Here is a 14,132-nt window from a genome sequence, read left to right as displayed (position 1 = left end):
ATGCTGGGGCTTTTCCTGCTAAAGAAATAACACTTTTGTTCACTTGTACATTATCAGTCAAGATAATGTACAAGATATCAAGTTTCTATGTTTTTCCTGGTTCCATCCTGCCATGTACTGATTCCAGATTGAGTGTCCTCAGCAGTCTTTACGGTGTAGCCCCTGGATCTCTGAGTATGAATGGGAGACCCCGTCGGAATTTGTTTTGGGCCTTGTGACGGTACATCTCTACAGGCTGTGGGTGTGAGTGGGTGTGTGTGTGTGTGTGTGAGAGAGACAGAACTCAGAGGTCAGAGCCGAGGGTCGCAGGGCAGTGGACGGAACGACACCTCCATGTTCTCTTCCAAGATGACGTCATAGCGGCACATCGATGGCCTGAGGGGAGGAGAGAGATTTGTGAGTAGACACTGTAGCCTTCAATGTTTGCGTAGTTCCTGTGTGTGTGTGTGTGTGTGTGTGCGCGCGTGTCTCACCTGTCAGGGCGATCCAGGGGTGAGAGACGGATGCGCAGGAGGCGGAGTTTGTAGCGAGGGCCGATCACGTTGCCGGTAGCGATGCGTAGGGAGATCTTCTGAACGGGCTGCAGGTCCTCATCGAACTGGGCCAGCAAACGGGTGGACGTGTACTGCTCCAGCCTGAACAGCTTACTGAACACAGCAGAGAGGAGAGAGGGGAGTTTGTACTGGGGAGGAGGAGGGAGAGACAGGATAAACAGGAGGATAGGTATGTAGAGGGGGAGGTGGACTGGAAGAGACAGGAAGGAGAGTTTGTGACAGAGGGACAGACTGGGAGAGAGAGAAAGTGTGACAGAGAGAGAGAGAGAGAACAGTTTCTGACAGAGGGAGAGCCTGGGAGAGTGAGAGACAGAAAGAGAATAAGGAGAGTGTGAGAGAGAGGGAGAGACTGGGAGAGAGTCAGTGAGTCACTCACTGTTCGATGCGGGCCTCTGTGAAGTTCCTCCCACTGTGGATTCTGAGGATGATGACCCCCCAGCGAAGGTACTGGTTCCAGGTCACCATGTCAACCCTGTAGCTCGCCTCTGCACACACAGGACACAGGTCATATTACACACACCTGCCTGGATCTTATATCATTTAGTTTAGTGGTCGGAAGTAAGAGATTGGTAGGGGCTGGAGAAAGAGACTCACTGCTATAGGGTAATGTGGCTGTGGTGCTGAAGTAAGCCTTGGTCTGGCCCAATTGTAGCAGGGTATCTCTCCATCTGCTGACATCATAACCTGTGAGAGTACAAGTTGAGGAACTGTGCACTTCAATGTGCTACATGTTGTTCACTCTCAAGCCACAAATATACACATAGAAAAAGAAGACTTATGAAAATGGGAAGTGCAGTGTGTTGAGAAAATTTTTGTTTATATTTATTTTGTTCGTTCTGGATAAGAGTGTCTGCTAAAAATGACTAAATGTCAATGTAAGTTTAATTTAATTTTCACATCATGCACACACCAAGCTTTGGGCAAGGGTGGGGCTTAAAAGCTTCACACTGCAGGCACCTCCCATCCAGGAAGTCAGAGTAGGATGTGCAGGGGTAGCCTGTGAGGTTGCAGGTGTGGTTGAGAGCGCACAGGAACAGGAACATTGACCGCTGGTGGTCACACACAAAATAAGACTTTCCTGGGGGAAACAAGGGAGCAGGGAGTGAGTGTTGTGTGTGTGTGTGTGTGTGTGTGTGTGTGTGTGTGTGTGTGTGTGTGTGTGTGTGTGTGTGTGTGTGTGTGTGTGTGTGTGTGTGTGTGTGTGTGGTGTGGGTGTGGGTGTGGGTGTGGGTGTGGGTGTGGGTGTGGGTGTTTATTCACCGGAGAAGATGGTCTTAGGACAGCCAGGCTGGTCTGCACCTCCATTGGCGTAGTAGTCGATGTGGCCGTGAGCCCCACTGAGTCCAAACGCTGTGTCCACAAACAGTACAGAGCCAGGTCACTCCACACAAGTGTATTTTATACACATTTCAGATCAACAACCTTGAAGTACAGCTTGTTTACACATTTACATTTAGTCATTTAGCAGACGCTCTTATCCAGAGCGACTTACAGTAAGTACAGGGACATTCCCCCGAGGCAAGTAGGGTGAAGTGCCTTGCCCAAGGACACAACGTCAGTTGGCATGACCGGCAATCGAACTGGCAACCTTCGGATTACTAGCCCGACTCCCTCACCGCTCAGCCACCTGACTCCGTTTACACGCTTAATAATACACAGACAAAATAGTCCACACGCACACACAGTGCTCACAGTTCATGTCGGTGTGGAGGACGTCTACAAACATGGCGTCGGAGGGGTCCAGTCTCTCGTCGGGCTGCGCTCCAGTGAACATGGGTCCTGCTGGGTCCAGACCTGATGGGGAGGAAGTGAGGGAGCGAGCGAGGTGAGTTGTTTCTTCTCCATACCTCATTTGATGTTTGTATTGTGTTTGTTGTTACCACCCGCCCTCTCTCCCTGTCTCTCTCTCCCCCTCTATTTCCATTCATCTTTCTCTCTCTCTTTTTTGTTTGAATGAAAATGTATTTCTTACTCACCGGTGATGCGGCCAATCTTTCCCTTCAGGTTGGCCCCTACGTACCCCGCCAGGTGCGCTCCCAGACTAACACCGATCAGGTGCACCGAGTCCAGCGACGCCCCCTCCTCCTGAACACACACACAGCGGCCCATTAGCGCAGAGAACAACACCGCCTCACTCGTACTCCCACAACACCCACTCAAACCCACCCCCTCCTCTCCCCACCCACCTGCATGTTGACGATGAAGCCCGTGAGGTTGTTGGCAGCCTGGCGGGTGTTCGCCACGGCGGTGAAGTAGTTGAGGTTGGCGGCACCGCGGTTCCAGTCCACCACCACCACGTTCATATCCTCCTGCTCCGCCAGCAGGTGCACGATGTGGTCCACCCAGATAGGGGGGGCTCCGGTGGGCCGGTAGCCGTGGATGACGAAGGCGGTGGGCAGGGAGAGGTTGAGGAAGGGCTGGGAGGACAGGTGGTGGTGGCTGAGCTCCCGGCCACAGTAGAGGTTGGACCGGGTGTACAGGAGCAGGCGCACGTCCAGAATGGTGCCCATGAACGACTCGTGGAAGTACAGGTCTGTGAAGTTGTCACATGGCTCCCCACTCTCCTGACCTGGAGGGGAGGGTCATCATAGGCTCAGAGGTCAATATCCTTTAACATGAATGCCATCATTTACCAAACGTAAAGATGGACTCTCATTCATTGCACATGATTGACTAAAAAGGGCAGGCAGACTTGCTAGACACACACAAATTGGGAGATGTCAAAGGATAAGGTTTATTTTGCGTTGTCCTTCTATCATCACGAGTCTCAACCATCTTCTGAACTGTAACTTCCTCAAATTGAGATGGAAAGTGGATGCATTTGTCTAGACTCTAGCCTTTTACCCAGACTTGGGGGATAAACAAGGAGTTCATTAAACAGGTGTGCGCTGTTTTTTTAAGGTGCGTATCGTCATGGGTGTTAGCGCGTCCTCGTCCATTACTGTTTACAACGTTAGCTCTACTTGGTTGGCATTTCCTTTTCAGTGTGAGAAATACAAGGTGTGACGTGAGTGTGTGAACTGGTTGAAATGCGTGTGTCTCACGACACAGTGGGCCAGCTGGTTGTGGGGGTTTTAGCTTATAGGAAATATCGTACTGTCTGAGTCGCATGACTCATCAACTAGACAAACGTTCGCGGTTACATGTCAGCCGTTTGCGCTGCATGCTTAGCATCGGCTTCGGAGCTGCGCAGAGGCATCAGACTCGCTGGCTTTAGAGGTGATCAATGCTCTGTAATTAGCGCTCACAACCCTCAACCGCTCTCAATTGGATCATGCTGCTATAAAAAAAGAAGCTCATCCCATCATGCTCCATCCCTGCCCCAATCACAAGTGGTGATTAGCGCTTATGGTTGTCAGTCACACTGGGTGGTTGGGGGATCAATCCCCCCCACTCCCGTTTACCTGTGTGTGTTTACATGTACAGTGTGTGAACATGAGCGTGTGTGTCTGTAAGTCCAGACAGAAAGCTATACGTTTGGAATGAGCGTACAAAAGCGGCCTAAAGTAGAAGCAGATGTGAGAACATTCAGGACGTTTCTGTGCTTTTTTGGGCTTTCTGCGGTCACACACACAAACTTACTGACATTGCTGTCACTGCAGTTCAGACGCTGAACTGAAACAAGTGAATTCTAATAATGTTTCCTGTCCTGAAACCCCAGATCGCTCATGCACACACACACACACACTCACCTCACCAAAGACAGATGACAACATACACACACACAATTTGGCACACAGATGTGCTCTTACCTTTACAAAGCACAAGTAGGACCACCAGACACAGCAGTCTCCGGGGTGTCATCCTCACAGAGAGAAGGACGAGGGAAACAGAGGAGGTAGAGAGAGAGAGAAAGACAGAACACCAGCCAAAGTTTGTCTGGGAGAACAGAGGCTGTGAAGTAAGTAAGGCAAGGATAGGGAGAGAGGGAGGGAGGGAGGATGAGAGAAGGGGAGGAGACCAGAGAAGACCAGGGTTCCCTCTGAGCTTACAGGGGAGAGATTGATGGACAGGGAAAGATTGAGCCAGTGGGAGTGTTGAGAAGGAGACACACACATAGAGAGACGTCAGGAGACACACACAGAGAGACGTCAGGACACACACACACACAGAGACGTCAGGAGACACACACAGAGAGAGACGTCAGGAGACACACACAGAGAGACGTCAGGAGACACACACACAGAGAGACGTCAGGACACACACACACACAGAGAGACGTCAGGAGACACACACACAGAGAGACGTCAGGAGACACACACACAGAGAGACGTCAGGAGACACACACAGAGAGACGTCAGGAGACACACACACAGAGAGACGTCAGGACACACACACAGAGACGTCAGGAGACACACACACAGAGAGACGTCAGGACACACACACACAGAGACGTCAGGAGACACACACACAGAGAGACGTCAGGAGACACACACACACGGAGGGAAGAAGAGAGAGCGGCACGTTTAGGTGACTTGAGTGGGATGGAGAAGAGCCCATACAACCACGACGAACGTTTACAAAACACAACACCGACCTAAACACACTGCCATTGCAACACACATCATTGACCCCCCCCACACACACACGCACACACACACACACACAATACAAGAGGAAGAAATGGCACAAGTAGTAAATGGATGTTTGCAAAATAAATATTTAACAAGACACAAAATGAAAACCTCCTAAATAATGTTCTGCAGTAGTGCAGTATAGTTTCTGTTTCCAAGCAGTAAGAGTAACCTTAAATACAGGCTTGTTCACCGCTATAAGCAGGAGCCACATGGACAACGGTTATTATTAGCTTCCAATTATCCAGCCCAGCCCTGCCAAGCAAGCCTTTCACCTACTGCCTGACTGACTGCATTAAATGTATATCATGGAGTTTAAATACATATAATCTTTACCCACAGCAAAGGGCAGTGGCATCAAACAGTTCAAATGTTTCCAGTGCGCTCCAGGGTGTGTATGAGTGTCTGTACGTGTGTGTGTGTGTTCAGGGGTCTGGTGGCCAGCTCCACTGTCCTCAGCATTGGGATAGACGGTGCACACAGTTGATCCAGCAGACAGAAAGAGGTGATAAAGAGGTCACAATGTTCTACCAGGATTAAAGAGCTTAACCCCTCTCTCTCTCCCTCTCCCAGACCACGCCCCCAGTCACCATCTGACCACAGGACTGGATAAGAGAGAGGAGACTTGGGATTGGAGGAGAAAGATGGCAGAACTCTCATGTGTGTCTATGTGTGTGTTCCTCCTCTGTCCCCTACTCCATAGTAGGGGACAGAGGACCTAGCAGGTAGCATGTAGAGGCAGGGTCAGGGGGGGTGTTGTGTCTGATGCTTTCTTTCTGTGTCCTGTTAGTGTAGAGTCACACCTTTCACACACACCCACCCACACGCACTCATATTCAGTCGTCTCCTGGTTTGAACCGTTCGAAACGAGGCCAGGTGAGGGTGAGAGAAATGATTATGTACATTTCCCCCTTCTGCCATTAGTCTCGTCAGCTGATCAGATAGCCAGAGTCAAAGCCTTGGCCTAAAAACATGAATCCTCTGAAAACAATAGCACTGGAGATAACTATTATGACTGAGGTAAGATATTTGTAGTTATATCCCGCTTATTTTTGTAGAGTAAGAGCTTTTTGGAGTATCAATGTATGTTATCAGGTGGGACCTTTCAGTAAGTGTAAGAAAATTAGTATTCTGTTAGATAGGCACCTGTTTACCTCAAGATCAGCAAAGAAGGTTGAACTGTGTATACTATGATCATGGGGAAGTTATTAGTATCAAGGTATTTTACTATACATGACTTTTAAGGTCATTTAAGAAAGATATGAGCGTTATGGGGGAGGTTAAATGGCTGAGCAGTTAGGGAATCGGGCTATTAATCAGCTGATGTTGTGTCCTTGGGCAAGGCACTTCACCCTACTTGCCTCAGGGGCAATGTCCCTGTGCTTACTGTAAGTCGCTCTGGATAAGAGTGTCTGCTAAATGACTAAATGTTATAGCAGCCAGGAAATAATATTTTGTGGGTGACCATCTTGGCGTGTGGGTAGTCAGTTTCCGGCTGCTGTTCAGGCCTCTGTGTGTTTGCATGTGTGAAGCAGAATGGAACACTTAACAAGTGTTCCATTAGAATGGAATTCTAAAATGGCAAAATAAAATCCAGTGAGTTAACTTTAAATATGTTAAACATATTTCCATTTCGACAAATATGCATTATACAAACCAACAAATCATCAGTAGCATATCCCTTGTGTTATCTTCGGGTCATTCTGACCCATCAGTCATTGTGACCCACCGTCGTATTGCGACAAATTTACCTCCTACAAAAACAAAGTGAAGCATTTTCTTTTAACTGACGGGCTGTCTCAGACCCCCCACATTGCAATGGTTAAAAGAAAATTATTTTGATTTGTTTTTGTATTGGGTAAAATTGGGTAAACACAACGGTGGTTCGTTATGAACCTTTGGGTCATGTGACCCGAAGGCAGCACAAGGGATATACAGTATTATTTATACAAGTTCTGTATTCAGTCCAAACACTTTAGAAATACAGTTCAATTCCACAGACCATGACCCCTGACAGAAATGATATAACACACAGTTTAGCCACCACTTCGCGGACGGAGCCAGTTTGTGGCACCTCGTCGACGCGGCTGAGCCGTCGTGACGACTCGGGGGGTTCCGCGGAGGAGCGATCCCAGCAGGTCACCACCAGAGTGGAGGTGTGGTCTGTGACCACGGAGGTGACAGACTGCAGGTACCGCAGCTCCAGGGCAACTGGGGAGGACGACATCAATAACCCCGCCTCCCTCAGGAAGCGAGACGCCTCCACCTCTCCTTCAGCCAAGATCAGCTGACACACACAGACACACGCACACAGTGACCCACAGACACACACAGGGTTTAGTGAGCTATCAATGAGCTACAATTATTAATACTACGTCCATGCTTATACCACACACCCACACCATGCAACAACATTGCATGACCTGCTAGTACATCCAGTACAGCTGAACATGTCATGTCTTCATGTAGCAGACGCTTCATCCTAAGCAAAGTACAGGTAGCCTCTAACCCTGAGCTAAAGCCCTCCCCAACATGGCTGGAGAGACACGTGGGTGGTTGAGCCAATCAGCAGAAGGAAAGAAAATCTCTTCTGTTGGTGGGCACAGTGTTCCGCTCAGATGCGACTACACAAACATGCGAGCTACAAAGCTGCCAGGATCGAAGATGACAGCACATGACGGAATGCACAGCCAGGATGTGACAACGACAGTGTCTGTGTGCGTGTGGGGGTACCTTAGCACGGGCCTCCCTCGCAGCCTCCGCCTCGGCCGCCATGCTCCTCTGCAGACCGGGGGGGAGGCTGACGTCTCTCAGCTCCACCCTCTCCACCTGCACCCCCCATCTCTCAGACGTGGCGGAGAGCAGCTCCTGAAACAGGAATGCTCGTTTACACAAGAGACACGCCTACCGCTCTTGGAAATAATGCTGGGAGGTCAGAGTGTCGCACACAACCAACTCGTGGACGACACTCCTGAACACACACATACACACACTGAAATACACTTACTTCTATTTGATGTGAGACCTTCCCTCGCTGTGTGACTGCGTCTGTCAGTGTGTGTGTGCCCAGAGTAGCCCTGAGTGTGACCTGTGCCAGGGTGTGTTTGGCCAAGTTGGCATCTGCCACCTGTGTCACCAACAGAGCAGGTTCAACCACACGGTAGAACATCACAGCGTCCACTTTTAACGGCACCCAATCGGCGGTCAGCACCTGGAGAGGGGCGGGACATGATCACGGACAGACCTATCAGAGATGGGATGTCAGTGTGGGACAGAGGCCTCAGTGTGTCAGCATAATACAGACCTCCTGTGGTGGGATGTTGAACGAGACTGTTCTCAGGTCTACTTTTTGGATGGTGTCCAACCAGGGAATGATCCAGAAGAGTCCTGCACAGGAGAGAGATCCCTGTCATGTGCCGTTAGACTCCTAAATTTGCAGGCGCTGTGCTCTGAACACCAGGGATTTGTTTAGGAGAAACGGGAATGACAAGATTAGAGAATTGAAATCATGTACGCACCCGGTCCTTTGGCCTGTCCCTTAATGACACGTCCCAAACGGAACACGACAGCTCTTTCATACTCCTGGACCACCTGGAGAAGAAAGAATCCAAACTTAAAACACACAAACAGAAATATAGGTATGCCCACGCTAATATACTGTAGGCTACAGCGTTTATTGTTCTGACCTGACCTTCACACAGCTCCAAACGGACACGGGAAAGGTAGCGAGGATGAGGAGGAGCGAGAGAAAAGTCAGGATTGTCCCGCAAATGTGCAAACCGCCATCGTGAAGCTTTTCGGCTAATGGGAATGGACAAGCACACGTTAGCATATATTATATTGTACACCCGAATTATGAATAAATATCAAACAGTTAATCGTGCACTTACCTGGCTCCGAATCAAGGTGGCGGGATCTTGCGCCATCCTGCACATCAACTCCTACCCTGTTTCGGTCTGGCATCACTCGCCTCTTGAATTAGTTCGTATTCACCACTTATTGGGGATAATTCAACCGTTGGGCTGTTTACTACGAACTAGCGTGCCAGTTTTCCATGACAAAGTGCGTGACTCATGGCCCATGAGTCATGGGCACCAATTACTCTGGCCTACTCACTTTACTTAGCCAATACAATGGGCTTTAGCGAGGAACGCGTCAAGTCTCTTTTCATGCTGTAATGTCGCCTTACGCCGGTACGGTTTGTTGCAAAGTAGATTATTTGTGTGCAAGAATAACTGAAGAGTAAATGCAGCAAAAATGCTATAGCTTAATTTAGTGACACTTGTAACAAAACACCCGTTACTCACTCGTGGGTGAAGTCCTTCAAGCCTCACGGGTATCATTGTAAAATGCATGTTTACCCTGCGGGGGCGCGCGCGCACGCACGCGCGCACGCACACACACACACTTAGTTTCCTGTGTCAGAACTGTGGCCGGAGTCGGTGGTACTTTTATTCAGCATGTAAGTGTTAAGTGTTTGTAGGAGCAAGAAGAAAAGTGAAACTGATAGGTATAGGCTATTAGTGAGAAGCTGAGAACAACAGTAGTTGGGTCTACTGGCTGAAGGCATAAGTGTGACAGCCCTGTTGGGTTGATACCATGGCAGCATCCTTGCCAGCGTACCACGGGGCAATTAGCAAGCTGGAAGGTGAGAATCTGCTGAGCAGAAAGGGCAAGGAAGGAACCTACCTCATCAGAGACAGTGAGACCATACAGGGAGCCATGTGTCTCTGCGTGTAGTAAGTATACACCTCCGCCTCCCCCAGTCTTTATCTCTATATCTCTTTATCTTTATACATTTAAAAAAAACATTTATATAATGTTTGATTCAGCACTAGTCATGCAGCTTTCATTGTAATTGATTTATATCAGATTGGTATGTTTTGTACTTAATTTTAGTTTTGTACACCCAGATGCCTCCAAACTTGAAAGCATCAAACATTTAAAAATAGCAGAATACCCCCAAACAACCAGGAACTTCACAGAATATTTTTGCTGTTAACATCCAGTGTTGCATCATGCAGAAATTGCAACCAGTATGAGCATGTCGCTGTCTAAGGACATAAAGAACCACTGTTTTGCCCTGTTTGTTAATGCAGCAAACAGAAGATGGTGTATACCTACAGACTACTTCAGACACACAATGGTTACTTCACTCTTCAGGTACTCACACACACACAAACACACACAAGCACACACATGCAGTTGAAGTGAATTGCAGGCACGAGGTGGTTGGCTTTCATACCAAGCCAACCACCACACTGACCCAGTTCCCCTCCCTGAAGGCGGCAGCCGGAGTGAAGGAGAAGTTCTTTAAGACCATGACAGATTTAATCAGGCATTACAAAAGGAGGAACCAGGGACTGGCTGTTCATCTTCGTCACTCAGTCAAGAGGAAAACTGAACTTCCGGCTGCCGTAGTACCAGACGAAGAAAAGGAGTATGAGAGTACGTAAGCGACACACTGTTGCAAACACATTTCGAGGTTGTTCGTAATTTGCGTGAAGTTAAAAGTATAGGGACACTCTAATCAGAAATCTTAGTCTTTCGTTGTAGTTTTGAAACGTGCAAACATGTGCAGATGCAAGTGTGCACCAACACACACACACACACACATAAAATGATTCAGTCACAAACAAATCACTCAAAGGTCATACGGAAACCAATATGAGATTCATAAGAAACAACAGTGTACAAATATAGCCCAGTCCTATCTTCTTTAACCTGTCCCAGTGACGTTGAAAATAGCTCAACACTTCTTGTTTGGTTCTTGTTTCTCACTGTCCTAACAAAGGAAACAAACTTTCTTTTCTCCTCTTTACTTCTACCGTTTCCTTTATTGTGAAGACATCCCTGATTCAGAAGACTATGTTGATGTCCTGCCTTCCTGACCAGCCCACCTGGAAGATCTGTTTGAAGAAACCCAACTTGGTTCTGGTCTTTGTGTCCTTAATGGAGCTACTGACCATACCCAACTGACCAAATGCCAAGAGAGTATGAGTATCACAGTGTTTGTGCTGAAACCGTATTGTCTTTTTTGTGACTTTGACAGTTTTGTTTGTTTCTTGCTTATATTCAGAGGATTGCAGATAGTTTCATTTAAATGTTTATAGACACCTGTAAAAATATATTTTCAAAATGTAACCTAGGGAGGTTACACATGTAACCCCCCCTTTTATGTTCAAAACATTTTGTCACCATGTTTTCACACCTTTACCTTCATGCAGGCCAGTTTGCTTTCAGTTTGCTCTTCAAGTATGATTAATTAACCTATGGCTCAAGTTGGTTAATATTTCATTATCTACAGTGTAGGAGTCTCTTAGTAATGTTGATTAGTGAGCTGCCTACGCCTTATAAAAAAACTGAGCTGTGTGAAAAAATATTAGGATATGTATCTTGCCATAGTTCATACCACATTTTCCATGATGTACATGGTCTAATGACGGAGGCAGTGAGCCTGTAGTTGCTATCAGTCAAATCACAGATGTTCTTGCGAATCGCAGTTCGTCCCCTTTAGTTCAAACGGTAAACTGATTAAAGTGTTAATTTTTAAATAATGAACCCTGTTGTTTGGAAACATAATTATGTTAGTTTCCTGTGGTTTAATGCATATTGCCTAAGAGCACCCTCTGCTGACGTATTTAGTAGGCATGTGGATTGCCCAACAAATGGAGTAGCATGAACCTGCAGAGCCGGAGAGCTGCAGTTTCAGGACCGCAGTTTCAGGACCCTCGTTTTGAACAAATGCAATTTAGAGGGGTGAATTAGCTTTTTTTCAACATGGAACCGATTTTTGTTTTCTGGGAACATATGTCAAAAACCTACAATAAAACACGATACACATGCACTTTAAACACATACACAGTCAAAAGAGTCTACAAAATATGTTTCGTTGCAGAAAGAAATATTGGTATTCCTTTATTAAGAAGATAGAGAGGTCCGCTTTACTAAAATCTAAGCGGGAGGAAGTAGAACGATTTGTTGTGTCTGGTACAGTACCAGGGCCCCGTTCGTCGTAAGGGTTGAAGCTAAGTTAATCAATTGTCCCTTTAGCCCGTTAACATTAGCGAGATGAGTGAGAACAGCAAATATCGGTTCGTCAACGGCTGATCCGCATCCAAATCATGTGGTTAATTTCAATCAGGCTAAACTTATCAGGGAAATTGCACGTGCACGTCCTACTTCAAAAGGCAGGAAAGGTCGATCACCAAAACCGTGATTTTTTTAACGGTATGATGGCGGAAAAGACGAAAGAGAGAGCGGTGATAGGCTATTGTCGCCATCCGAGCAAACTATTATAATGAGCCTCTAAGAAGACAATAAGCATATTATCATGGCTAAGTCAAACACCGCCACCGCTGCCAGAGCAAGACAAGCAGCTTGGCAAAAAATTGCCAATAAGCTAAATGCGAAAGTTTTTGGGAAATGTATAGGCTCATCTTAAGTGCCTCATTACCCCAATCAATCAGATCACATTTCTTTAAATGTGCCTGCTGGTATAGACTTAATGGAAATTAATAATCGAATGAGATCTTGCTAGCGAAAATAATGATCTCAACTCTTTCAGAATAAGTAGGCTAGATAAAAACAAGGCCAACAAGTATCTAATTGATACGAATTCATAGACAATTATGAGGATATATGTAGGCTACTGCGCTTATATCATGTACTATATATGTGTATATGCATGTAGGCCTATGTGTAAATCCCTCTTTGATTTCATTGACTGGGACATGGCCAGGGAATATGATGAATTGATTCATCAGCTGGTTAAGCGCCAAGTACACTTTTCTTACAGCAACGCATGCTGCGGCTTTGCCAATGTTTTCTGCATCGCCTATACTGTATAAAAATGTAGCCGATAGCCTACCTGACGCAAAAAACCTCAAGGCTATGCAGTCTGAAGCACAGTTAAAGTGTCAAGTAGCTTTATTGTCAATTTCTTCACATGTCGAGACATAAAAAGGAATCGATATGATGTTTCCCACTCTCCCACAGTGAAACATATAAAAAGCACAGGCACAACAGATAAGACAAGACATTTCGTAAAACATAGCGTTACATATTCACATACAGCAGCATAAGCTCATAATAAAGCATAAAGCTTGCTGCGGCGTGTGATATATTTGCAATGTACGGCCCGAGAAGGTCTTGCAAATAAATGAGTCCTTGTCGGCTGAATCGCTATCGCTCAAACAAGAACTCATCCGTGTGAAATAAAGGATCTTGGCAATCGCGAAGAACTCTATTGGTATGGAAAGCTAATCGAACTAAAATATAGCTCCTTGGTCAGCTGGGTCTCTCAAAAAGGGAGCTGCCATGTTATTTTCCGGGGGTGTGGCAAGCTTATCCAGCTACACTTACGTTAGCCTGCTCTGGAGCAGGTTAGTGCTAATTGATATGTTACTATGGTGATTTATCGAAAGTTGCTTCCACGAACCAAAAAGAGGGGCGTTTTTTATCTTAGCCTGAACCCCCCAGAGAATGTCAAATATCGGGAGAACTGCCACTTTCGGGAAACTTCCGGCTTCTGAACTGGTTGCAGTTCCACTCTGATTCCATATGAGGGCGCTCACATGGGAGTGCAGAATGAATGGAGGTCTTTGGAGCTATACCCCTCAAAATCCACTTTTCTCAGGATATAATTTGTTGTCAAGTAATTTAAATATTCCATTCGAAAGGGGAGTCAAAGAAAATACACACTGCTGGGTGTTAGATTAGCAGGCTTTCAAGGGCATTTTCCCTGCTGTTTGTCTAGAGAAAACATGTTCTGTGATGTTAATGAAAATCTCTGGCCTGACCCTGGTCAGAGACAGGATGCTGACCCAGAGTGAACAGTACTGTAGCATACTCAAGCCCTGTTACCCAGGTGAAAGTGCTTTGTTTATTTCCTTGTTTTAGTCTTTGTTCCCCAAATTACAATTTACAGTAATAAATGTTTTGTTGACTAACAGTACTACTATTTGTATAATGTGACCACTACAGTAACAAGAACTCCAAATGC

General features: G+C 46.6%; 3 protein-coding genes across 3 annotated transcripts; 1 reads left to right on the top strand and 2 right to left on the bottom strand.

Moving 5' to 3' along the window:
- Positions 1-290: 290 nt before the first annotated feature.
- On the bottom strand, positions 291-4,358 carry lipib (lipase, member Ib). The gene is made up of 10 exons (XM_067251629.1): positions 4,307-4,358; positions 2,741-3,123; positions 2,531-2,639; positions 2,247-2,348; positions 1,815-1,904; positions 1,465-1,632; positions 1,149-1,238; positions 931-1,039; positions 474-647; positions 291-375 (listed from the first exon to the last, which is right to left on the bottom strand). The coding sequence occupies exons 1-10, from the start codon at positions 4,356-4,358 to the stop codon at positions 291-293; spliced, it is 1,362 nt and encodes a 453-aa protein (XP_067107730.1).
- A 2,745-nt stretch (positions 4,359-7,103) lies between these two features.
- On the bottom strand, positions 7,104-9,213 carry zgc:112408 (uncharacterized protein LOC550260 homolog). The gene is made up of 7 exons (XM_067252193.1): positions 9,019-9,213; positions 8,820-8,929; positions 8,647-8,719; positions 8,433-8,515; positions 8,136-8,339; positions 7,862-7,996; positions 7,104-7,415 (listed from the first exon to the last, which is right to left on the bottom strand). Exons 1-7 carry the CDS (start codon positions 9,089-9,091, stop codon positions 7,104-7,106), a joined length of 990 nt encoding a protein of 329 aa, XP_067108294.1. The 5' UTR covers positions 9,092-9,213.
- A 444-nt stretch (positions 9,214-9,657) lies between these two features.
- Positions 9,658-11,679, top strand: si:ch73-264p11.1 (uncharacterized protein LOC100000923 homolog). The gene is made up of 4 exons (XM_067252083.1): positions 9,658-9,867; positions 10,228-10,291; positions 10,414-10,576; positions 10,976-11,679. The coding sequence occupies exons 1-4, from the start codon at positions 9,728-9,730 to the stop codon at positions 11,017-11,019; spliced, it is 411 nt and encodes a 136-aa protein (XP_067108184.1). The 5' UTR covers positions 9,658-9,727; the 3' UTR covers positions 11,020-11,679.
- Positions 11,680-14,132: the final 2,453 nt, after the last annotated feature.

The sequence above is a fragment of the Osmerus mordax genome, chromosome 15 (assembly GCF_038355195.1).
Source record: "Osmerus mordax isolate fOsmMor3 chromosome 15, fOsmMor3.pri, whole genome shotgun sequence".
Taxonomy (NCBI): domain Eukaryota; kingdom Metazoa; phylum Chordata; class Actinopteri; order Osmeriformes; family Osmeridae; genus Osmerus; species Osmerus mordax.
Note: the sequence above shows the minus strand (reverse complement) of the source record. Positions and strands in the feature narration are given on the sequence as shown.

What these genes read in the sequence shown, in the direction of transcription:
- lipib (XM_067251629.1), bottom strand. Translation starts at nt 4,358, where the DNA reads ATGACACCCCGGAGACTGCTGTGTCTGGTGGTCCTACTTGTGCTTTGT. An exon ending in CCTACTTGTGCTTTGTAAAG is followed by an intron (nt 3,124 to 4,306) that starts GTAAGAGCACAT and finishes CCTCCCCTCCAG; the next exon opens with GTCAGGAGAGTGGGGAGCCA. An exon ending in AAAGATTGGCCGCATCACCG is followed by an intron (nt 2,349 to 2,530) that starts GTGAGTAAGAAA and finishes CCTCCCCATCAG; the next exon opens with GTCTGGACCCAGCAGGACCC.
- zgc:112408 (XM_067252193.1), bottom strand. Translation starts at nt 9,091, where the DNA reads ATGCCAGACCGAAACAGGGTAGGAGTTGATGTGCAGGATGGCGCAAGA. An exon ending in GGGACAGGCCAAAGGACCGG is followed by an intron (nt 8,516 to 8,646) that starts GTGCGTACATGA and finishes TCTCCTGTGCAG; the next exon opens with GACTCTTCTGGATCATTCCC. An exon ending in AGGTCTCACATCAAATAGAA is followed by an intron (nt 7,997 to 8,135) that starts GTAAGTGTATTT and finishes TTCCTGTTTCAG; the next exon opens with GAGCTGCTCTCCGCCACGTC.
- si:ch73-264p11.1 (XM_067252083.1), top strand. Translation starts at nt 9,728, where the DNA reads ATGGCAGCATCCTTGCCAGCGTACCACGGGGCAATTAGCAAGCTGGAA. An exon ending in GCCATGTGTCTCTGCGTGTA is followed by an intron (nt 9,868 to 10,227) that starts GTAAGTATACAC and finishes TTGTTAATGCAG; the next exon opens with CAAACAGAAGATGGTGTATA. An exon ending in CGAAGAAAAGGAGTATGAGA is followed by an intron (nt 10,577 to 10,975) that starts GTACGTAAGCGA and finishes TTTATTGTGAAG; the next exon opens with ACATCCCTGATTCAGAAGAC.